The sequence below is a fragment of the Enhydra lutris genome, unplaced genomic scaffold, assembly GCF_002288905.1.
Source record: "Enhydra lutris kenyoni isolate GAN:26980312 unplaced genomic scaffold, ASM228890v2 scaffoldscaffold35, whole genome shotgun sequence".
Lineage (NCBI taxonomy): Eukaryota > Metazoa > Chordata > Mammalia > Carnivora > Mustelidae > Enhydra > Enhydra lutris.
In genome coordinates, this window is record NW_019154119.1 from 14,623,423 (window position 1) to 14,648,954 (window position 25,532).

Consider the following 25,532-nt stretch of genomic DNA (forward strand, 5'->3'; position numbering starts at 1 on the left):
GCCCCACATCGGGCTCCTGCTCAGTGGGGAGTCTGCTCCCCCTCTTGCTCTGCCCCTCCCCACTGCTCATTGGTGGTTCTTTCTCTCTCTCAAATAAATAAAATCTTAAAAAAAAAAAAAAAAAAGACGAAGAATCCAAGGATGTCCCTGTCACTAAGATCAGTGTTTCACAACCTCTTCCCATTGTTCACATACCCCCAGACAGCTGAGACTTTTTTCCTCTTATGGTCCTCCCTCCACCGTAACCCTTTAATACCACAGATGGGCTCCGAATTTGCTTATGTGTGAGGCCTCATGGAGGCCACAAGCCATTATAATACCTAAGAACTCTCTGCTGCCCAAGAGCCCATTTTTGCCGCAATGGGGGTGATACAGCCCCTGCTGAGGACACTCGGTTTAGATCTGTCCCCTCCCTGGTTCTTCTGAGAAGGGCTCACATATTCTCAGAGGTCTCACTGACTACCAGTCCCTGGGTCTTTAGGATGGCGATCCGCAGCCTGAGCAGGTCCGATTCTCCAAGTTTCCACCCAACTCTAGGGCATCATCAGAGTTCTTTTCAGGGAAATATTCCTGGTTTCAGCAGAAGGGGTTAAGCACGGGGAGAAGGCATCATTCTAACAGCCCAGAACCATCTTGGTGGCTCCGGAATCGTACTTGAGGGCTAAGTGTCAAGAAAGGTTCGGCCACCTGTTTTCTCCTGCTGACGATCAGCACTAAGGAACTGGAGTAGCTTTGCTTTCAAGGTCACCTGTGGGGAGTGAAGAGCCAGATCTACAGCTTGATTATGACATCAGAAGTTTATGGTCTGCACGTGTCCTTTTTCAATCCCAATCTATACCTCCTACTCTAACCCGCATTTTTTTCACTTTTTACTTATATTTCACTATTATTAGACACGCTTCCTGTCACTGACTTTAAATCCTCTGGACGGGGGTGGTCAAATGCGCACACTTCCCCCAGCAACTCACCTGGCGCTGGGTGACCACTCTCTATCAGAATTAGGGTACGATGCTGACTGAGGGTAAGTCATGATGGGGGAAGGGCTTTCCTTAGAAACATCTTCTTGGAATACAGGTATATCATTAGGAAGAGTTCTGGAGGGAAAAAAAAAGAAGAAAAAGACTAAAGTCAAAGAATTATTAGTGATTATGTGCGACAGATTCATAATGAAGGCAAGTTTCCCTTTTATCTTGATTAGCTAAGTTCTTTGTCAATGAACACGATCTCTTTCTGACCCACCCAGGCGTACTGGAGGCAGTGGGGAGGGAAAATGTGAGACACAGGCACACGTCAATGTGTTTGTGCTTTGGTTGGATTATAAAGCTCATTAAAATGACTGTATTTGGGGCGCCTGAGTGGCTCAGTGGGTTAAGCCTCTGCCTTTGGCTCAGGTCATGATCTCAGGGTCCTGGGATCAAGCCCCGCATTGGGATCTTTGCTCAGCAGGGAGCCTGCTTCTCTCTGATTCTCTGCCTACTTGTAATCTCTATCAAATAAATAAATAAAATCTTTTTTAAAAAATGACTTTAATCAAGTCTCTGGGCTGGCAGACGTGCATAATGGTGATCCCGCTGGTCATGTTACACCGCGGCCCCGAAAGGGACCCCGGAGGCTGAAAAGTCTTGCTGTGCGCAGGAGGTTGCCAAGCGAATGACCACACACAGACAATCCTTCACCTAGCAGAACGAACAAATGATATAAACCAAAAGATTCTAATAATGACAAAACGACTGCAAAGCTACCTTGTTTCAGGTAGAATGCACTCATTACAAAAATACGATTCCCTCTTGCAGTCACACAGAGGCCGTCGGTCCATACTTTTGATGTTCCCTGAAATATCTGTCACTAAGTTCTGGAATTAAAAGCCATGCAGGGACGGCAACTATCATAAGCCCAACCACTAGTTTCTGAGCCTACAGCATATTAGAGGCTATAGTGAGGAAAAGTGACATTGCCAGTTTGCCTGTATTTTTAGCTAGAGGGGGGAAAAAAAGTCCTAATTTGAATAATGAAGCAGAGGGACACTCCTGATGTTCCTTATCCCTTTTTCATGTTAACAAGATACAAAATAACTATCAAAAATTATACTGAATTTTAGGAGCGCCTGAGTGGCTCCGTCAGTGAAGCTCCCTACTCTTGATTTCGGCTCAAGTCATGATCTCAGGGTCGTGAGATTGAGCCCTGCATCACGCTCTGCGCTCAGCAGAAGTCTGCCTGACAGTCTCTCTCTCCCTCAGCAACCCCCCTTTAAAAAAAAAAAAAAAAAAAAAAAACCTGAATTACATAAAGATCTGAAATATCAAGTATACTTTACAAATGAGTTTTGTCTTTTAAAATTGGCCATTTTCACTAAAATAGTAATACACAGAAACTGAATTTCACCACCCAGTTAAAAGCAAAGAAAGTTGAGCAAGACGACCATGAAACCTCGGGCCTAGTCAGAACTGAAAAGGAAAAGTCTGCTTGGAGAGAAAACTGGTCACGTTCTTCACGTCCTTATAACCTGAAAGCTGTTACAGATCAGTCCCCAGACACACATCACCCCAACGGCCGGGACTACAGTCCGGGCCCAAATAAGAACAAGCAGGCTCTGAAACAGGGTTTCGTGCATGAAGTATTCGTTTGCTCGCTTCTCTGTCCCTCAGTTCCGTCCTAGATGCTGAGGCGGCCAGACGAGGACCCACCACCTTGTAGCTGTAAGCCAGCTCAGATGTATCTGCCCCTTGAGGTTGGGGCCACAGAGTTCTAACACTCAGTCTAAGACGCATTCACATAAGAATAAGGAACACTGGGCACCTGGGGGGCTCAATCGGTAGGCCTTTACCTTCAGCTCAGGTCACGTCCCAGGGTCCTGGGATCGACCCCCGGGTCAGGCCCCCTGCTCAGCGGGGAGCCTACTTCTCCCCCTCCCTCCCTTTCTGCCCCTCCCCCTGCTCACCCTTGCCCTCTCTCTCTCTCTAATAAATAAATAAAATCTTTAAAAAAAGAAAGAAAAGAATAAGGAATACTGTGGCAAAAAACGGGTTGTGAGAATCATCTCAGAGAACGAATGTGCCTGACTCCCCCACAGGCCCCGGCTTTCACGCACGTTTACCTGCTACCGTCCAGGGGGTCAGCCTGGTCATCCGAGCTCATCTCTATGGGAAACATGTCCTCATCCTCAGATGTGTTCATGTTGTCGTCTCTTTTCAGGGTGTCCAGCTGGGACTTTCTCCTCCTTTTCCTTCTCTTCTTCACTAAAGAGCTGCTCGAAGCGGCCTCACTGGGAGGTAAGGCCTGGGCAGACGCGCTGGGGTCCAGGCTTCTGATCCTGTCTACAGAGTTCCTTTTCAGTTGACACTCCATGCGCGAGGCTCCCTCCGACAGGATAGGGGAGGTGGCCAGGTACATGGGGATCACCTCCTGAAGGGCAGAAAAGAGATTTCAAAGAGCCTTGTTAATTTGGGCTTAAGGGGCAAGGGGTGCCAAAGGCTGGCCAGTGTTCCTTTAGGAGTGCGAGCGCCCTCGGGGAGGGCTACGTGGGGCGGGGGGACCAGCGGTCACGGCCACCGCGGGCTGGAGGCAGTGCCAGATCGGGATAGCCAACCACGAATCAACAATGCACTCTATGGCATTTTGTATCGAGTCCCGCATTTTCGTAATTATAGCAAAGCGAGGTAATGAGTGATTTCAGGGCACCCGAAGCATTTGAAGTATCCATAGTAAAGAGGGAAAAATGAGCTTTGATTCATCACATTACCTGGGAACTGGGCTCAACTTTGCATTTCAGTGCCCGGAAGGGGGTAAGTGTATGTGGTGGCGTGTGTGGGTATGTGTACGTGGGCGCACATGTTTGCATGTAAAAGAGAGAATGTGTATACATTTTTAATATGCACTGAATTAAGATGATAGTAATTAAAAACAAGAATACAGCTGACACCGCCTCCCTGAGTGCCTGCCTACACCAGAGCCGTCCAGGTATTCGGCCGTTAGTCAATTAGATACCAACTCTCGTCTTAAAAACAGAAGTTAAAAATACATGGCCTGTCCATTTAAGTTGTTTAATAATGATTTACCATTTAAGTTGTTTAATAAGGTATAATAATCATCTAAAAACTATAACAATCATTTTATTAATTATTATTATTAATAATTATATTACTGTATTAATTATAATTCATAATTATAGATAATCATAATTAATTAATCATTTTTATTAATGGCTTATTTATTAGGAGACACTTGGTAACAAGACGGAAAGAACATATACAAAGGAGAAGAGAGAAACAGAACCCCCCTGCTGACCCTTTACAGCAGGTTCGAGAACACTTGAGGTGCTACAGTTGTGCAGAGACCATCTGAGACCAAGCCTTAAGCTGGGAGGTGAGAGGTCATCTCGCCCAGCTGCTCAATGGGCCAAACCCAGAAGAAAGGCCGCCAGTGCCGACACGAGGTTAAGAGCAAAGAAGGGTCTCCACAGGGGCAGGGAAGGGGCAAAGCTCCACACACAGAGGGCCCGGATCCTGGGGCGCTCTGGTGATGAGGAACACGGGCTTCCCCGACTTGCAGTAGTCTTGCAGGGGTAGCCAGGGCTATCCGTAAGGGGCAGAACATACCCGCCCCCCGCCCCCCGAAGCCCCGTCCTGCCCCCAGGCACCCTTCAGGCCCACCAGAGCAGGCTCAAGCCCCTGCAGCTTCCATGGAAGCCTCGCCCAAAACGCTTCTTCAACTCTCAGAGCGTAAAATCTGTCCAAGCTAAGGGACAACAGAAATTTGGAAGGCAAGCATCCATCTGAGATGGCAAGAATTAATAATTACGAATGAGTGACTCTCAGAGCCATCCCTGAGGACAGGGACGTAATTACAGAAGTCGGGGGAACAGGCCGAGGATGCTGGTCCTCCCATTACATCACACCTTTGGGGAGACCAAAAAAAGGAGCAGCCTGGGACCATTTTATTCTGAAACTGAAACCATGTGCGTTCATTTTTGACCCTGGAGCTTTATAGCTGTTCCTTTGGCATCACGCTATCTTCCCGTGAAAGAACTAGTCTAAGTGGATTTTCTTGAGGAATCCCAACACAGCATCCCTTCCACACTTTCTCGAAGAAGGTAAGAGTGAAAAAGCGGTTTCTCTTAGAAGAAAACATCGGGATAAATCTTCATGACCTTGGATTTGGCAAAGGATTCTTAGGCAGAATGACAAGGGCAGAAGCCACAAAAGGATAAAAAAAAAAAAAAGGCAGATAAACTGGACTTGATCAAAATGTAGAAGTTTTGTGCTTCAACGAATGCGTGAAGCAAGTGAAGACGTCCATGACAAACCACTCGTAAAAAGACAAAAACCCACGGGGCGCCCGGGTGGCTCAGTGGGTGAAGCCTCTGCCTTCGGCTCAGGTCATGATCTCAGAGTCCTGGGATCGAGCCCCGCATCGGGCTCTCTGCTCAGCAGGGAGCCTGCTTCCTCCTCTCTCTGCCTGCCTCTCTGCCTACTTGTGATCTCTGTCTGTCAAATAAATGAATAAAAAAAAAAAAATTAAAAGACGAAAACCCAATCACAAGATCTGAATAGATTTTTCTCCAAAGAACAAAGACAAACGGCCAGCCCTGTGAAAAGATGCGCAGCTCACCAGCCATCAGGGAGACGCGTGGCAGCGCCACGGTGAGACGTCCCTGCACGCCCCCAGGACAGCTAGACCCGCAGGCCCAGGGCAGGTGGCCATGAGGACATGGACAAGCCCAAAGCTGACGCCCCGCTTATGGGAACGTCAAACAGAGCAGCCGTTCCTCAAACACGGAACACACCACTAGCACGTGACGGGGAGCTTCTGCTCCTGGGTATGGACCCAAGAGAAACAAAGCCATTGTCCTCACGAAAACTTGCGCAGGAACGCTCACAGCGGCATCCTTCTTGACAGCCAAAAGGCAGACACGACCCAGATGTCCCCGAGCCCACGAAAGGGCAAACCAGTGTGGTGCGCGGATACCACGGGCAATGATGCAGCCCCACAGAGGGATGAAGCCCGGAGCCCGGCTACGGGACGGGAGAGCCCCAACGGCTTCCTGAGAAGGGAAGGAAGCCAGGCATGATGACAACATACTTGGGACTGCATCGTGGGAAAGCTCAGAACAGGGAAATTGAGAGAAACAGAAAGTAAAAGAGAGGTTGCTGAGGGCACAGGAAGATGATGGGGCGGGGGCTTGGGGGATATAGGGAGGCGACAGCTACAGGGTACAGGGTTTCTTCTTGGGCTGATGAAAATGGCCTAAAATTGACCGTGTGACATCTCTTTGGAGAAAACTGAAAACCACCAAACTGTACATTTGCAATAGAGAAAGTGTACAGTACACAAACTGTATCTTAGTAGAGCTGTTAAAATTGTTTTAAATTACAAAAAATGAAAGTGATGTGGTTACATACTACACAAAAATTAGAACGTTCAGCCCTCTGAGACCTGACATGCCAGAGTAACCTGTGTGTTTTGGACAACAGCTCGGCGTGATCCGGTTCCTGTCTCCTCGGAGACAGCACAAGGAAGCAGGCCAGGACTGCGGGGTCTCGGACACGGCTCGCACCCACCCCGTGGGGCTCCCAGATCCCTGGTACAGGTCAGCAGCCACGCTTCTCTGCTGCAGCGGGCTACACCGCCCCGCACCAGTGTTACTTCTCCAAACTTCCGCTGGCCCTCTAGAGAAGCATCGCTCAAAACTCGAAACTAGGAAGTCCCAGTGACCGCCAGCCGTCCTTACCTGGTCATTATCAGTCTCTTGAACAAAAAATGCTTCTCCGTTATCTCCCAATTTCATGTGCAAATCCACGGACTCCCCATTGATCTCTATGTCAACCTGAAGGAAAAACACACTTAACTCAAACAGGAAACCTCGAGGGGGCTGCCCTGCCTGTATATACATATCCTTTACCCACATATGACCCAAACGATGGCACAGTTCCATGTCTCAGTCAGGCAAGCCATCGGAAACGGCGTCTACCTGCCCCAGCGCTGACCCTGCGCACAGGGAGCCTTGCGGTTGCCCCAGCCAGGAGAGCGAGACAGGACTGGCTCCTGGAACGTCCGCACCCAGGTCAGGACACGGGGGCCCCCCGGCTCCTTTCCCCTGGAGAGGTTCACCCCGCATCCAGCAGCTATGTTGTGGGGCCACTCAGGCCACATGGACGGGCCATGTGTAGGCATCGTGGCCATGAGCCTCAGGTGACAGCCCAGCCAGGAGCCCCCAGGCCAGCGAGGGACAGCATCTATGGACAGGTCTTCTGGCCAAGCCTCCAGAGGGCAGCGGGCGGAGACAAACGAACCTTGCCGCCCTTGGTCTGAATGTCTGACTCACACAAATCACAAGCTTAATAACTAGTGATTTTTGCCCCTATGTCTTGGAATAATTTAACACAATTCGAGTTAGTACTTATCAATTCGGTGACCAGCCCTTCCCAGGGTGAAGCCACAGCTCCAGAGGCCTGAAGCTCTGTCTGAAGACAGAAACATGAGGGGTGCCTGAGGGGCACAGTCAGCAAAGCATCTGACTTTGGCTCAGGGCATGATCTCGAGGTCCTGGGATCGAGCCCCACCTCGGGCTCCCTGCTCAGCCGGGAACCTGCTTCCCCCTCTATCTCTGCGTGCTGCTCTGCCTACTGTGACCTCTCTCTGTGTGTCAAATAAATAAATAAAATCTTCAAAGGCAGAAACACAATGATTTTAGATTTTAGAGATAGAACCTGGCCCCCCAGGCCGCTGGGTCCTATGCTCTCACCACTTTCTCTCGGGAGCGCAGGACCCCCATCTTCCCAAAGCGCACGTGGAAGGGCGAGCACTGGAGGCTCCCGTTGGGCTGGCGGACGACGATGATATCAATGCATCCGGACAGGGTGGCAGGATTCAGCCCCTTGTAGAGTTCCTTCACGGTGACGAACACCTGGCCCGCCAACTGCCCCACGTAATTCATGGTTTGAGTCTAGAAAGCAGAGACAGACCCACCGTCGGTTAATTCCAGGAAGGCTGTCTGTCTGGAGCCAGTCCTGATGAACTTGCCGTCCTCACACTAGCTCGACGGCCACACCTCATTCAGATCCTACAGTTCCACCGGGATGGGCTCCACGACGCCCACCCCCACCACCCGTCTACCCCCACCCCTGTCAGCCAGCCCACCAACCCCCACCCTGCCGACGCCAGGAAGCCTCATCCCGGAGGGCGCTGGGCTCTTCCCCTCCGCGGCCCCGGCACCTGCTCAGCCGTGCCCTGCTCTGTCGTCACTTGCAGGTTTTACAGCTAAATCTGAAGACTCGTGAGAAAAGAGACGCACTTTATACCTCTTGGGCTCTAGCCCCCACCATGCCAAATAGAGTCGGCATTCAAAAACAGTAACTGGAAAAAAAATGGGTAGTTCCACTTGAGAAGGAAAAAAACTGACTCATTTGGAACAATTTCCATCCCGGTCTCAGTCTGCCTAATCGGATTCTGCCCCACGGCGGCTCCAGGGGAAACACAGGCTCTGCTTCCATGTGCCTGTCCGGCTAAGCAACCAAAGGCCGGTCAGCAAACATCCAGCATCTACTCTCCACCCAGCCTGGTACTGGTCACACAGAGATAAAAAAGACGGCGTCCCTGGCCCCTGAAGGGATTCACAGGCTCGTGAAGGAGACAGAAGTAAAACATGGGGAAGTGAAGTACATGTCCGTGGGGCCGTGTCTGTTCTAAGCCGACAGGAGGGGCCGCAGCCGAGGGAGGCGGAGAACACATGGAAGGGGCTGCAGTGGGCGGGGAGGGGGCAGGCGCCCACGGGGACAGTGCCCAGGAGCCCGGCTGGGGGGCTGTGCCTGCCACAGACAAGCAGGGAAGGATGGAGAGTTCGCGCCACACTGGGAGGCCCAGACGTTTCTAAGGAGCAACGTGAAGCCACTGCAGACTCGGGAACAACAAAATGATGATTTGACCCATGAGTTCAAAAATGCCTCACGGCAAAAGCGTACAGACTGGCAAGAAGGGAAAGAAAGCCGGAAGGCTAAGCGGTGGCTGTTGGCGATGGTGCAGATGAGAAGACGCCAGCCCACAAGGAGGCAAGAAAGGGAGGCAAAGGGACAGTTGGAGAGATGCTTGGGGCCAGAGGACCCCAGTGAGCTGGCGCCATGCTCTGGCCCTCTTTCCACAGCTCCGGCTCCCACGACCACCTTGGTGACTGTCCTCCCCTGCCCCACTGCCCACCCTGGCAGATCCCACTCTCTGGTACCATGGTCTGGCCCTGTCACGTGCCGCAATGAGACCTGGACACCTCAGAGTGGCCCGCAGCCCACAAGGGCCAACCCTGCAGCCTTCCTCTGCCACTTGCTCCTCCTCGCTCTGCCTCACTGGGCCTCCTGCCCTTGGAGGAGCCTGTCCTCAGGGGACCTGTCTTCAAGGGTCCAGTGCTCAGGGGACCTGCCTTGGGAGGTGCCTGTCCTCAGAAGTGTCTGCCCTCATTTGGGGTAACTGCCTCAGGGTGCAGCTCGCTTGGGGCTGCCTCCTTGCCAGCCCAGTTTAGCTGACCTCACAGGTTGGCCCAGGCAAAGCTGCTCCCCTCCCCTCTCTGTGCGCTTCACACTTCGGTGGCCTCCTGAGGTCCACCATCTGAGCATGAAAGGTCTGCACGCTGTGACTTCCAATCGCTGGATCCCAAGACCTCACCATCTCTCCCAACCATCACGCCACCTACCCAACATGGGGGCACGAGGGACCATGCTGACCCCACTCACCGCGGGTCCTTTACAACGATCCCAGCGGCCACCACCTTGCTGTGCACACTGTCCCTGACCTGTCTGCACAGTTTGGTTCCGTGCACTTTCTCGCTTGGATGTGTCTCTATTTCGCCGTGTGGTTTTCCTGTCACTTGGCGAAGCCAGATTGTCCTTGAGGCCGACGATCAAGCCTTATCTTTGCCAATTAAAAAACCGAGAACTACTTTTCATCAGCCTCACCTCAACCCCTGACACAAGCACAGGTGAGTTAGCGTCCCCTCACCAGTAAGGAAACTGAGGCTCACCGGTGGTTGGTCACGAGCCCTGCACACCATGCCCAAACATGAACCGCTGATTCAAGGCTAAATTAGAAGCAGCCGGAGCCCTAAAAGCAATGACAAAACCTACAAAGAACCCAAGAAAGCCCTCATGGCTCATTTTACAATCTTAAATGACACCCCGTGGATTGATGGACCCGTCTCCCTGGGACGAGCGACGAGCAGACCCTCCGTGAACACCAGCACAGATGCACCCGGCACTCCTGCCCCCGCTACCAACGCAAGTCACAGGGAGGCAAGAACAGAAAATCACGCAGCTTCTGCATCTGGGAGCAAGCTAACTAACTTCAGGCAAACCAGGGCAGGAGACAGTTCCGAAAAGAAGAACAATGCAAAAAAGGATTCCCAGGACCCTGATACTCCTTTTTTGTGTTTGGGGTTTTGTGGGTTTTTTGGAAAGCTTTATGCCCAATGTGGGGCTTGAACTCACGACCCCAACATCAAGCGTGGTGTGCTCTACTGTCTGAGCCAGCCAGGCGCCAGGAACCCTGACACTTCTAATAGAGAATCATTTTACAAAAAAAAAAAAAAAAAAAAAAAATCGTCACATCAATGTTCAATGTAGATCTTAACCTCCGGTGCTTACCGAGAGGGGTCAGCCTCTAACCCTGCGGCAAAGCACGGCGGTAGGAACAATATTTTTGTAAATTCCTTCCTCGTGACCTTGTGCTCCTTGATTTTCACAATGCTGTAGGTACGAGGCCTTTCACACCAGTGAACTAAAGGACAAGCAAAAGTGCAATGAAGCCAATACCGAAGGGCACAGGCCTAGGCCTGAAGCCACCTCTGTTTTGGTTCCACAGCCCCCCTCCTGCTTCACGACCCTCAGCTGTGGGCCAGACTGGTCCCTGAGTGACAGGTGACCGCCTCCTGCAGCGAGGCTCGAACCCATGCCCATGCCCTTGCCGCTGCTCATGCAGCCCCGAGGACCCACTGGCCAACATATTGTAGTCACAGCCGAAAGCAAGCTCGTGACTGGATGATGTGACCACATGTCCACATCCCAGCCCCTCATCTGTAAGACGAGGACATTGGCATGATGACCCACAAGATCCGATTCCAGCTCCGACCACCCTGAGATGAAGCCTGAAGGGGCATCTTTAATAATTCAAGCTAAATGGGGCTCTGCTCTCTTGTCCTCACAGCAAAGTGTCCCTCTCCCCATCAGTGACCAAATTCAAGGTTATTGCACAGAATCTGAAGATTTCAAAGGGGCATGACCCTGGGTTGTTATTCTGAAACCCTCGTTTGAAAGGAATAAGGCCAGAAATGGGAAGTGACAGGCAGTGCTCCCCACCTTGCAGAGATGGACTCTGACTTCCCAGTTCCTGGTCCTGCGATCTTCCCTCCGTGCATGCCACGGGGCCGGCCTGCTGTCGTTTTCCCACCGCAAATAACTGAAAGTTGCTTTGATTATCTTTAGCTACTCCCTCTGTTGAGCAACTTGGAGGCAGGGCATCTGTTCCATAATTCTTAACAAATGATGACAGGGTCACAGCCCCACCTGGCACTACAGTCCCAGAAACTGTCCTCAGCACCAACAGCGGCTGCTCTAACTGACCGCTGAACGCTTCTCACGAAGGAGGCCACCTGGACGGCATTCTCTCAAGCACAGGAAGAAGAGGCAAGGGTTGGCAGGGCTCAGAAGAAATTGGAACCCATGTGCACTGTTGGTAGGAATGCAAAATGGTACAGCTCTATGTATGGAACAGTACAGAACACAGTTCCTCCGAAAATCAAAAATAGAATTACCATATGACCCAGCCATTCCTCTTCTAAATATATATCCAAGAAAAGCAAAAGCAGGGTCTCAAAGAGATATCTGCACACCCATGCTCACAGAAGCGTTCTCACAATGGCCAAAAGGTAGAAAGCACCCAAGTGCTCATCGATGGACAAACTGAGAAATAAAATGTGGTACTTACATACCACGGGCTACGAGTCAGCCTTTAAGCGGAAGGAAATTTTGATATACATCATATATGCAACAGGGATAAACCCAGAGGATATCATGCTAAGACAAATGAGACAGTCACAAAAGGATTAATACCAGATGTAGGATTTTCCTATGTAAACCCCTAGAAACCAGGAGTGGATCTGAGATTACCAGGGACTGTGGGGAGGAAGGAAGGGGTTAATGGGTTAGAGCTTCACTGGGAAGAGGAAATAAAAGCTGGAGCCCGATGGTGGCAGGACAGCAACAGCAGGAACATGCTCACACAAAGTGTACTAAAATGTGCACTTACAAATGAGTAAGACAGTAACCATTTACGTTATGTGTGTGTTCCCACCACTGGGGAGGGGCTGAGGGAGAACGCTGAACTAACCAGAACTGATTTCAGGAAGGCGACTACTGTTTGCTTGGGCCCAGGAGGCCTGGGACAGGCTTTCAGGGAAGGGGGGCACCAGTTCAGCCCGGGCGCCTGCTCGGCTGAGGGGTGTAGGCAAGTTGGGGGCAAGCATGGCTTGTCTTCATCTCTGCTCTTCAGGATGTTTTCTAAAGAAGCTCTGGGAGAATGCTGGACGAATACAAGACGAGACCAGCTGGACACCAGCTCCCAGTTCACTGGCTCAGTTCCGTGGGGAGGAAAAGGCTCCAGGAAGAAGCTAATCAGATTTACCTAAAGAAGCGGGACAAGCCAGCCTCAGATGCACGCTCCCTGCACCTGCCCCTTAATCCCACGACTGCCTTGTCTCCCGCGCTCACAGACACAGGATGCGGCAGCAAGGGCAGCACTGGGAAGCAGAAAGCATCTTAATTGCCTGCAGAGTCACCAAAGTACGACCTGAAAAGAACAAAACAAAATGCTTCCACATCCAGGTGAACAGCTCTGAGGTCCCAGCTCTGCATTCACCCCGAACCAAATTACTTCCAGATCTGCTGATTTCAGTCTCCACATTGAGCAAGCAATGGCTGCTTCCCCGACAGGGCCTCATTTATCACATGAAACAGGATTCCTCTACCTATTCCAGAAGCTTTTCAAGGACAGATGAGCCAAACCCCACAAACACCTCCTTCTGGCCAAACGAGGGTTCTCTAAACTGTACTGTGGATTTTCAGAGCAGCTCTGAAGTTAGGAAACGTGTGAACACATGTATACATATATACATATATATACACACACATATATATACACATATATACACACAAACACATATATAATTAATATACTTATTTTAATATTAATATGTTAGTATATCATTATTATAATTATATACCATTATATATTATTATATTAATACTAATAATATTAGTATTAATAATATTATTATCTATTGCATTATATATTATAATTATTATATATTATTATACATTTGATATGAAATATTTATCAAATATTAAATATCATGTAATTATTATGTTTATTATGTATAATTTAATTTTATATTATATATGTACAACATATATAATGTATTGCTTGGGATGAATGTAATATATATATAATATGTTATATATAATGTATTTTATGATATATAATGTAATATATAGTATGATACATAATTATAATTAATATATAACATAAATATAATGTATTTATATTATAATTGATATATGATTATATGCAGGGTTTTTAGTGTGGTATCTTCTGGCTTTCCAAAACACTCTTTGAGGCTAATTTTCTGAGACTGTTCCATCTCACGAAAATACCCTCTTTTCAGAGAATCTTCCCTGAGTTGGAAACTCTACAGTTCTTATATTAGACACAGATAAAACACTGAGGAACATAAAAATCCAAAATCATAGGTCCACCTGGGATTCTGCTTACAACATTAAAAATAAACAGTGTGTTCAACTTGAACTGCATCGACTATTAAATATGAAGATTTGAATTACTCTAGACGAAGGCTCTTAGCTGCCAATTCAGAAACTGCTTGTTCTACTCATTTGATCCACAAGTGGATAAAAGTGATTTTAATTCTTTTGCAGTTCTCGGGAAATCCCAGGAAAGGGGCCACACAAGCCTCCACGCTCCATTTGCACAGACTTCGCAAGGCACAGAAAACCTTCCCATGAGCAAGCTCGCGTGCTAAGATCTAAGCAACCCTGTGCCGCACTCAAATCCCCCGTTACTGCCCCCTCTCTGATGAGGAACCAGGGTGCCAGGTCTGCATGACATCCAGAGTGGTGGGACCAGTAACAGGACGCGGGCAGGAGCCCAGGTGGAACCCCGAGACTCCCCTGTTCTCCACTGCATGGCGCTGTCCCCCATCTCAGCGCACGAAACTGGTATAATGGGTGCCACCTAGTCAAACAAAGTCAGCCTTCAGCAAAACAGACGGCAATCACTTAGATCCGAATGTCAAAGAATGTTCAGCCGATGTGGACAGGGTGTCCAGTGCTACAGAGATGATCACAGACTGGAATTAGAGTCAGAATTACAGACAGGACATTCCAGAGCCGGTGGCCAAAGCACAGTCTAGGAGACCAAGCTTCCATGGAGAGCTGACTCATTAGAGGGAGTGACCGCTCCATCCAGGGTGGTCTCATCTAGGAGTCTGAACCACCCTCCGGCCAAAAGGTTGTGGAGGGAATTCAAGAACCCCGTGGTGCTCTAAGTTCATGACCCTGTGACCTGGCCAGAGCAACATCATGAAATCAAGCCTTCATCCCAAGCAAGAAACCAAGGGTGGTGGGAGAAAGGGGTTTGTTTGGGGATTTTTGTCCCATCACAACAACAGTCCAGTGGTGGAGACCATAAGGTGTACGAGCCACCCTTCGAGCAGCTTGGCAATTCCGGGAATGAGGGGGGCAAGTGCTGTGATTTAAAATCTAGAAGAAATGAAGAACAGCATTTGTTCTCTCCCAGCAATGTAAAATTCATGAAGATAACGCCCCAGATGAAATTCCCTACAGATACAGTTTAAGTAACAGGCTCGTAAGGCTTTTCTTGCCAAAAAACCAGGCCATGAAACCCAAAGGATAAGAGTCTGGAAAACAGAAACTGCACAAAACTTGGGGTCAGAAGGCCAGGAGGAGATCGTCCTCCTCTGAACTTTGTGAGCGCTGTGCATGGGAGCAAGGTACGAACATTGTGCCTCTGATGGCACCTCACCAGCTGTCATCGTGAGTGCAACACAAAACGATGGCCTAGAAAAGGTCTCTGTCCTTGGAAAGCTGGCGGCAAACACTACCAGCGTCCTCACCTCCCCGAGTAAGTGACTAGACCAAGCAGACTCCGTCATTGGCTCTCAATGCGGTATTTTCACAAGTACGCACACCCTCTTCAGTACCCCACCTCGGGGTCCCGGGGAGGTCAATCAAAATTCAAGGATGAAAAGGTCAAAACGGCCTCTTTTGTGTGGCCTCCTTTGTGTCGGGAGACTCTTCTGGCGCTTTCACCCTCAGAATGACTCATCACTTCCTGGAACCAGCCTGCCTCCCAAGCACATGCATTCTGCCCCGCTCCCCCCACTCTCACGGCAGGTGCTTAGGGAACACCTGTGGCATCTGGTTTTATGGTACATCTGGGGAGCTCCTTGACTGGAGAACCAGCCCCATGTCAGCCTGGGGTGAGCGCCCCCCCACTTTGTGTTCCTGTTATCAGCAGCAGGGACACACCCAGCTACACAACAGGCTGCCCTCAAGGACCAGCAGACTTTGACCAATTTCACCCTGGGGTCCCAGCCTTCCAGCTGCTTCAGTTAGAGGAGCACGTCTGAGAGGCTTCTAAACATGCAGACTTTTCCAGCCACACCAGGCAAAGATGATAGAGCAGCAAACCAGTGTGACACAAACCACTGCCCGTTCTCACCCACCACGGAGAGTAGGACAATGCCCCAGTGGGGACAATAAAAGTGGGGACAATAACAGAGTTTAAACCACTTAATTGTTTACCATAACAATGCAAAGGATAGAATTTTCCCATCTTGCTGAGCAGGAAACCGAGCTTTAGACCTTACGTCACTTGCTCAGGGTCCCGGGGCAGGGAAGGGACAGAACAGCATAGGAATCCAGGTTAGGACTGTATCCAGCATTGTGACAATCCTACAACCCTCCCATATGACTGGACAGTCCAATACATGTGCAGGGGAGCACACACAGGCTTCAAATCCCATATGCAGGAAAGTGTAACGCCCAGGACATGCAAATATCTTCGCTTCTCCAACAATGAGGCCAACATGATTCTCAAGAGGTACATGTGAATAGCTTTCTTTCTTTTTCCTAAGCTAGTGTCTGGTTTGGAAATGGGTCTGCTTGCCCCCGAGATCCGCCTGTGCGTGCCAGTCGGTCCCAGAGTGACAGGCCAGCCTCCCCTCTGCCATCTCCAGATGGCACACAGGTAAAGCAGGAGGCCTGAAAGGGGCTCATTCCTTCGCAGTTAAAGAAGAGAAAGGGCAGAGGTGCCTGGGGGGTTCAGGGGGTTAAGCATCTGCCTTCGGCTCAGGTCATGATTCCCCCACACCTGGCTCCTTGCTAAGTGGGGAGCCTGCTTCTCCCTCTCCCTGCTACTCCATCTGCTTGTGCTCTCTGTCGAATATATAAAAATTCTTAAAAAAAAAAAAAAAAGAAGAAGAAGAAGAAGAAGAAGAGAAAAGGCAGAGATTTTGCTAATAATTAAAGTCTGAATACTCGGGGATCAAATCACCCCCTCCTCTTTTTATCCCGAGAAGAAGAAGAAGAAGAAGAAGAAGAAGAAGAAGAAAAAGAAGAAGAAGAAGAAGAAGAGAAAGGGCAGAGATTTTGCTAGTAATTAAAGTCTGAATACTCGGGGATCAAATCACCCCCTCCTCTTTTTATCCCGATCTACAGTAAATACCCAAAAGTTGTCTCTGAGGACAGGTGATAGAACACTACCGCGCCCCCTCTTCCTACCCAGACCGTTCCTCCCTTCATGCAGCGAAGACTGCACCTGGCTGTGGGTACGGCCCCAGGGAGGGTTTGTTCCTGTCCGTGAGAAACAGGAAGTCTCCTATCTTAATTGGCTCAGTTATCAACAACTGAATATTGAGGTCCATTTATAACTTTCCCAAAAAGGGAAGAAATTGCCTTGGAGAGTGAGCACCCTGTCACTAGGAATATTTAAACTGTTGGGCTTTTAGTCAGGACAGTTCTTCCTCAAAAATACAACAAAGGCTGCCTCCCCGGAGTTCTCCCCACAGGTCCTTCAAGGCCCAGGAGGTCTCATTCTGCCTTCTCCCGGTTGTCCTGAGGCCATCGGAGGACAGCGAAGTGATGGCCCCTGGTACCCTAACAGGCATGGAACACGCTGTCACCATCCCATTTGGGCTCAGAGAGATGAGGGGGGCCTCCACTCACCACCCCCACGCTGTTCTCCCCTGAGCACACTCTGTGTCTCCACGTCTAGGATGCACATCTGACCAAGTCTAAGCGGCCAAGATCACGTTCACCTGGGAGGTTATGAGGTAAGGGCTGGTATTCAGCCAAAGCGTTGAAAAACAGAAACAACAAAAAGACAATTTCTAAGAAATCCCCTGAATGGCCTAATGACTAAGAAGACTTGCAAGAAAATTACACTGGTTTATAAGTAGTGTATCTTCCTTTTGTGATTTATATTAACAGCAAATAAGTCCTTCTTCAGAGCCTTGCAAGCTGACTTATCCATCGGTACAAGTGATCAGTTACACATAAATGACCAAAAAAAAGGAAGTATGTCACAGTTGCAGCAAGAGGCAGAGAGAAGAACACCCCCCTGAGAATCAAGATACCTCCGTTTCCTCCCTGGCCTGCCACACAGGGGCGGGGGGGGGGGCACACTTCCTTCCCTCTGGCTGGCTACCCCAACTAGTTCCCTAGTCCTCAACGCGGTACTAAGACAAGCTTCTTAAATGAAGGGTAAAGTCCTTGGGGAATTGGGGTCTTCGCTGGCAGGCCAGCCTGCTCCAGGAAACACTCCCCTCAAAATAAGAAAATTCACTAGGAAAGCTTGAGATGCTTCTAGAAACCATGCAGGTCAGACTGATACTTCCTGCAGAAGTGATGGAGCAGAAAACCCAGCTGGCCCGAGCTTTCCCCCACCAAAGCCCTGAGTAAAGCAGGCGGAGAACACCGAACTCGAGCTCATCACGGCTCAGTTTCAGGACCAGGGGAAGGGCGAGCCAGCTCCCAGACGATTCTGCAGGAAGAAGGGTACAGGTGGAGGTGTGGAGAGTGTGTCCCTTGGGGAGGAGGCTATTACCTACCACTCAGGACAAAGAGCAAAGGCCTGGGAAGTTTTCTTCCCCTTCAAGCCCCCACCCCCACAATTAGGGGCAGAAACGCCCCATGCTGGAGTGAATCTGTATGATTCCCGGCACAAGGCAGATACTCGAGCATCAGTTAGCGCAATCTTGAGTGGTTCCAGAAGCGTAGCACTGGAAGATGAGGGACTGGAGGTCTCATAACTTCTTGCCTAGTTATTACATCAGAAAAATCAGCTTTTCACCCAAAATCGACAGACTCTCTGAACTTCACAACTTGCCAAGAAACTCTGCTTTCTTGGAAGTTCTGCCAAAATCCAAAACCCTGGCCACAGCGTTCATGACCCTGCAGTGTCTGCTACCACCACCCATCTCCACATGATGAAAGTCAGTTTAAGATGGCCTCACACTAACCCAGTAGGAAAAATGGGCAGAATACAGAGCGGGGTCGCAGAGAGAGAAGCTCATTCGGTCTGTGATACATGAGATACTCAACCCCATTCATCATTTAAGATACACAAAGGAGGCCTCTCAGACGGTCTAAACTCAGAGTATCTTGTAAAAACTACAGGGCTGGTGACAGCAGGAGAAACCAAGTCATCACCCCTTACTGGTGGGTAATAAACGGGGTGAACCCTGGGGTACATTCGTTTTTGGCAAATACTTCGCCAACAATCCTACCGCCGTAAGATCCATGTCCAAAACCGTAATTGTGCATTGACTGTAATAGGGAAAATTAGAAACAATTTAAATGTCTATAGGACTGGTTAAATAAACCATGTAACAGAACATCATAAACCTGATTAAAAAAAAAAAAAAAAAACCCAGGGAGAGGAAGTCAAACAAATACTAAATCAACAAAGGTATCTATTGATGCACTACTGGGTATTTACCCCCAAGATACAGATGTAGTGAAAAGAAGGGCCATCTGTACCCCAATGTTTATAGCAGCAACGGCCACGGTCACCAAACTGTGGAAAGAACCAAGCTGCCCTTCAATGGACGAATGGCTAAGGAAGATGTGGTCCATATACACTATGGAGTATGATGCCTCCATCAGAAAGGATGAATACCCAACTTTTGTAGCAACATGGACGGGACTGGAAGAGATGATGCTGAGTGAAATAAGCAGAGAGAGTCAGTTATCCTATGGTTTCGCTTACTTGTGGAGCATAACAAATAGCATGGAGGACAAGGGGAGATGGAGAGGGGAAGGGAGTTGGGGGAAATTGGAAGGGGAGGTGAACCATGAGAGACTATGGACTCTGAAAAACTATCTGAGGGTTTTGAAGGAGCAGGGGGTGGGAGGTTGGGGGAACCAGGTGGTGGGTATTGGAGAGGGCACGGATTGCATGGAGCACTGGGTGTGGTACAAAAACAATGAATACTGTTATGCTGAAAATAAATTTTTAAAAAATGATTAAAAAAAGTATCTATTGAGTGAAAGTGTATACAAATATTGATAAAATGAATCAATTTTTTTTTTTAAGAATTACTTTTACACACAGTCTGAGGTGCACACAAAAATAAAAAATTCGGGACTGATTTACATATCAAACAAGGTCCACAGGCTGAGCCCTGGGGACCAGGTCGTGGAAAAAAGACCTTCGCTTTCACCATTTTCATGTCCGTAGCGTTGGTTCTGGCTTTTGTTTTTTCCACGCGTATGTATTATTTGAACAGTAACTTTGAATGACCTCAGAGAACTGGCTGAGGCATGGAAAACTCTGGCCCACTCAGTGTTGGGGTCTCCGGCCAATGAAACTGCTGGGACAAGAAGGGGTGACAGGGGGGTTCTGCTTTGGTCAGAAAGGTCAGAGGGTGACCACTCAGCTCCTCCAGTGTTGGGATTTCGCAATGCTCGGATCTTATAATCCCATGTGATGAGAGTTCTCAGGTCCCTGCCAAGGAGCACAAGAGGCCTGGACAGTAGTAGAGGAAGGAGAGATCTACACCGCAGGGTGGACAACACGCCGGGCCAAATCCCTCCAGGTTGAGACCCCGATCCTCTGGCTCTTAACTATTTAACCAACTCACTAACCGAGCACAAGGCCTGCATCCTCTCTGCATAGCTGCAGGCGCCCTCCCTCCACGTTTGCGTCGTGGTCAAGAAGAATGTCCTCCTTCTGTGACTTCCACTTCCGTGTGACCCCCACCCACTCCACCCCCGCAGCTTATGGAAGGCCAGTATCACCTGATGTTCAAGAGTGCTGCCTTACAGCTCAGGGGCTGAGAATGCACACTCTCCTGGAGGCAGGGGGCTGGCGTTCCGATCCCAGCTCTTCCACCCACTAGCCTGTGACCACGTGCCAATGACTAACCTAAGCCTCAGTTTCATATCTGTAAAATGGGGTGAACACCGTCCGCCTCACAGGACTGGAGGTATGTAAAGTATTTTTCAAAGTACGTGCACCCAACGCAAGCCATGTGCCAATCCCGTGGTCACAAACGGCTCCCAGACTCCGAATGAAGGCTCTGGCCTTAACAATTTAAATTGCACCTTCCCAGAAAGAGAACAGCAGGGAATATCATAGGTTAAAATTAATGCAGAAATATTAGAAGGGTATGTTTCTATTACCATAGGGTGATAATACCTTTGTTCAAAAATCTGAGCCCAAAGGCAACCCCCAGATTGGGCAGCATTCTGCGATTAGGCAGAACTCCCCAGCAGGAAATTCTTTGGCAGAAGTAGTTGCCAAGGAGAACGTCTCGTTGGGCCATGGTGCCCTGTTATCCCATGACCTTTGCTGCTTGTATATTGTCTTTTGCAAATCAAAGGGAATGACTAGTGAGACCCGTGAACGCAGAAAGATTTTGCCAGAAAGAGAAAGTACACGTATCCAAGGAGATAGAGGGACCTCTGGGAACAAGGCACATGGGGTAAGTGTGCTCACGGTGTCCCAGAAGCCTCTAGAAAACAGGTGCATCTTAATCACAGGGTCCATAGTCAGCTTCTCGAGCAAGGTAGAGAACATCGCATTAGGAGCAAACAGATGGTTGACACAGAGCCCTGAATGTCCTAACAGCTGTAGCTTTTTTCTGGAAAGCTCCAGCATTCAGTACCAGCAAAAAATCTAAGCTGTTGAAGGACTCACACGGCTTGGTCGGAGGGTTAAAAGATATGGCCATGCTCGCCAGCCTGAGAAGCTCCCTGCTGTCTCCAGCCTGAGCCCTGTCCATTCACTTCCTCCCAACCTCTCAGCTGGGCAGGGGACGTGGCCCAGCCACCCTGAGCCACCCCCCAGCAGGCAGTGGCTGCTGTGGGCTGGGAGGAAGCCAGGGCCAGGGCCGCGGGGCTGTACGGCTCCTCTCCCCACACACCCATGCACTCTTCCTCACACACCCACCTGCCCTCCCTCCACAGAGGCACGCAATCTCACACACACACACACACACACACGCACGCACACATGCGCACACACATATCATGGGCTAAAACAAGTTCCACAAAGCATTATCTGGTATCTCCTTTTCTATTTCACTTTTTTAAAATGTCTGTAGGCCAACGAAACTGATTTGATGACCAGGAGGTCACACACTGCATGCACTGTGACAAATACTGACCTATGCCCAGACTCAGAACTCTGTGCAGAGCTGACCTCTTCCTCGAGACACTCACTCTGCAGCTGATACTCCAGCCTGCCCACAGCCCAGCCCGGCCCGGCCCAGCCTCTGCCCAGCCTCTGCCAGCTCACTTCTTACTTCTCAGTTTGCTGAATAAAAGGTAGGGAGAGGGGAGAAGTAGGATGGAGGAAGAGGAAGAGGTGCACCGGGAAGTGGGGAGGACACAGGAAGGAGGGAGCAGAGCAAGCCAATGTAGGACATCAGGACAGTAAGGGCACCTTCAGCCGGCCGCCCCCACTTCCCCAAGCAGGAGCTGCCAGGAGCTAAATCAGGTATTAGGCCCCTCACTCACAGCTTAGAAAGTTCCCATTTCTGAAATGACCAGCTAATAGGCACCTGGAGTCTTCCATACATGAAGAATTAAGTTGGGCCCTGCCTAACTCTTTTCACAAATTCCATTCCAATTTTGAGTGGGCTTACCCCATAATAAACTGAGGTAGTATTCAATAAAATGTACGGTGTGACATCCCCCTTCACAGGGGGCCCACCCCAGGGCTGACAGTGGCCACTGATCCATCTCGACCTCCTGTCTTCCTCCTCAGGACCTTCACAGCTCCGAACACCCCCCCACCCAGTCACACTAAGGAAGCTGTCGTGCAAACAGGTCACGGCATTAGCCTCCGTGTCCCACATGGATTGCAGTCTTCCTAGTGTTTCTCTAAAATGCTCCAAAAGCCACTCTAATTGCTGTAATACCACCCCCCACCCATCCCCAACCCTCCCCTCCAAGAAGCTGCTGGCAACCCTCACCCATACCCATCCGAATGCTCGCCCACATCAGTTTGTCTTGTGTACCCTGAACCCAGAAGAGAGAGGTCCCAGGAGAGGCCAACTCCCAATAGGAGACAACTGGGGGGGGGTCCCCCACAGTGATGATCTGCAGCCCAGGGGCCAGCGTTGGTCAGAACTGCCTCAGCCCTACAAACAGTCCTCCTCACTGGTACCCCATATTCCTCCCGAAAATAATAACCTCCGCAGTGAGTCATGGCCCCTGTATTCTGTTCCAGGGACTCTTGTATATCTCAGTTCATTTTTACAGTAATCTCCTGAATAGGTACGGTTATCTCTACATTTCACGGATGAAGAACCCAAGGTTCAGAGAATTTAAGTCTTTGGCCCAAGTCATACAGTGGTAAGTGTCCAGTGTAACTGCAAAGTGCTAGCCTCAGCACCCCATAGGCCCATGGTGGCCTCTTCGAACTATCTTTCCATCTCCGGGCCTCCCCTTCCCTCTGGTCCAGGGCTCTGAGTTTAGCTCACTGGGAAAGGGCTGGGCCCACAGACCTCCCTCTGGCCGGGCCAGTCTGGCCATCCTCACCCCATCTAGGGAAAACTCTCCCCAGCCATTCCCGAGGTCCCCCAAGGACACAGAGATCCTTAAGGCCCTCCCATGAACCCTCAAGTTCTGTCCCACAGAACTAGACTCAGCAGGTAGGTTTGTGCCTTGCAGTGTGTTCTTTTCTAGAGTGAGGAGATTTTGATAAGTGAGATCTGAGATGGGGAGCACACTTGCACAGGAGCCTCCAGCAAGCTCAGGAAGAGCTAAGTTCAGGTTCAAGCCTCTGGCCAAGCCCAGCTCCACAACACTACACAGCCCTACATACAAACAGGAAGAAAAGCTCCAAAACGCACATCCAGGAATAAACATGCCGGATAATAACACAAATGTTGACAAATAGGAAGAATTATCAAAACACAGAACCAAAGTCAAACTCAGATCTCCCAACATGGAGGGCAGGGGGAGTGTGTGTTTATTTCTCAATTACTACCCATTCCTCAACTGCTTCCTTTAATTCGTAAGACCTGAATTATAGAACAGATAAAAATCCACAATCATCATGCCATTCCTCAGATTTAAAAAAAAAACAAAAACAAAAACAAAAACAAAAAAACTTACAAACTCTCGTCTTTTCCAAAATACTCCTACTATCCTGGGGATACTACTGAGTGCTAAAAAAACTCTCTTGAGTTAATCTGCCGGGTTCTTTAGTTCAAGTTTTCTGTTTGGTGGTCAAACGCTGGGTTGACATCTGCTTTCTCCAGCGACTACGCTCCACATAAATTAGCCGCCCATTACCTACACCGCAGCGCTACGGCACTTGAGTTATTTCCAAACCACTGCTTTTCATCCTACATTTTCCTGGCCTTCCCCAAAATAAAATTCTTCGCAAGGGCATGTGATAGAACTAACCAGGCCTAGCACCCACTGGGCTGCAGGAAGATGCACGGAGGCCTGGCAGGGGAGAAAACAAGGGTAATCTGAGAACCGGATTCCAACCCTGGTCAACCTGCCGGCGTGTGACCTTGTTCACGTAGGTCAGCCTCCCGGGGCCTCAGTTTCCTCCACTGCAGGGCAAGAATCCTAAGCCTCGGGGAACATTTTCACAAAAGTTCCGGGCGCACCGCAGGAACTGCCCGCTACACCGCCGGAACCCATCCGTCCCCGCTGGATGGAGCCCGTCCCGCCGTCCCAGGGACCCGCGGCAGCCCCCCCGGGGTCCACCAGGCGGGTCAAGGTCAGCCTGGCGTGCGCCCCGAAAGGGAAGGCCCGAGGGATGCTGGCGACGCCGCCCGGAGCCCGGGCCTGCTTCTCCGCCTCCCTCGCCGGAGCACTTCCCCCGAAAGGGCCGCGGAGACCGAGCTCCGTCCTCCCGCGTCGGGTCAGCCCCGTCCCCGGCCCCGTCCCCCGGCTCCGCTACAGCCCCGGCCACACCGCGCGCCCCCCGCTCCTGGGGCCGGGCCCTGCCCCGCCCCGCCCGGCGTCGCCGAGGCTGCGGCCTCTGCCTGGTAGCGGCCGGGGTCCCGCCGCGGCTCGGCCTGGGGCTCGGCGAGCGGCGAACGGCGCAGAGACGTCCACTCACCGTGCGGCGCCGCGCGCGTGGCCGCCTTTGTATGCAAACACTCTCCGTCCGCCGCGCGCCCGCTGTCAGCGCCTACTGCCCCAGGCGGCGGGGGCGGGGCGAGGGCGGGGCGGAGGCGGGGCGGAGGCGGGGCGGAGGCGGGGCGAGCGGGGCCGCTCGAGGGCCTCCGCGAGGCGCGAGCCAGGACCCTCCTGGCCGGTGGCAGCGGAGCCTCCACCCTAGGAAGGCTCCATCCAGTCCGCTAGCCCTTTCTTCACCGCCCACCTCAGCTTTCCTGTTGGGCCCGTCACCTTAGGCCACATTTCTGATTATCCTACCCAAAGCCGAAGTCATTTATTTAATTCTCCAGGCTAGACTGACATGCTGCGGGAAGCCTCTGAATTCAGGGGACTGGCAACATCGGCTGCAGGGCAGCGGGGCAAAGCTCTCCGAAACCCCCCAGGGCCTGGCGGGCTGCCACCCGGGGCCCTACTCTTCAAGAGAGGTGGGACCCAGGCAAGTCCCTTAACGTTTCTGACCCAGGGCCTTAGTGTCTCTAACCATGTGGTGGCAGGCAGCCTTGTTAGCCAAATTGCAATTTACACCTACCTTTTCAACATTGGTTCACCTTCCCCTTTATTCAAACGACCAAGCACTCCTGCTTCGTCCACTCATTAAGCAAAAACTTGTCAGGCTCTGCTCTAAACACTAAGAACAAGAGACGGGGCCCCGCTCCTTTGGAGCTTCCATTCTCCAGCAAGGAGACAGGCAAGGGACAAATAATGAAGAAAACAATATGCGGCTACCTGGTGGAGATCAATGATCACAGGCAGTCACCTCTGAACGGAAATCCTAAATGACAAGAAACACTGGAGTCCTACAAAGATTTGGGG

The 25,532-nt window shown here is 50.4% G+C and overlaps 1 protein-coding gene across 3 annotated transcripts in view; it reads right to left on the bottom strand.

Annotated features, from left to right (window-relative positions):
• Nucleotides 1-24,717, bottom strand: part of LOC111154084 (lipin 1) — a 69,844-nt gene extending 45,127 nt beyond the window's left edge. For all 3 annotated transcript variants that reach the window (XM_022513451.1, XM_022513450.1, XM_022513449.1), the window contains exons 1-5: nucleotides 24,661-24,717; nucleotides 7,742-7,942; nucleotides 6,728-6,823; nucleotides 3,095-3,402; nucleotides 969-1,094 (exon numbers count right to left, since the gene is read on the bottom strand). In XM_022513451.1, coding sequence (XP_022369159.1) covers nucleotides 969-1,094; nucleotides 3,095-3,402; nucleotides 6,728-6,823; nucleotides 7,742-7,933 — 722 coding nt within the window. In that variant the 5' untranslated portion in view covers nucleotides 7,934-7,942; nucleotides 24,661-24,717. The remainder of the gene's footprint in view (nucleotides 1-968; nucleotides 1,095-3,094; nucleotides 3,403-6,727; nucleotides 6,824-7,741; nucleotides 7,943-24,660) is intronic.
• Nucleotides 24,718-25,532: the final 815 nt, after the last annotated feature.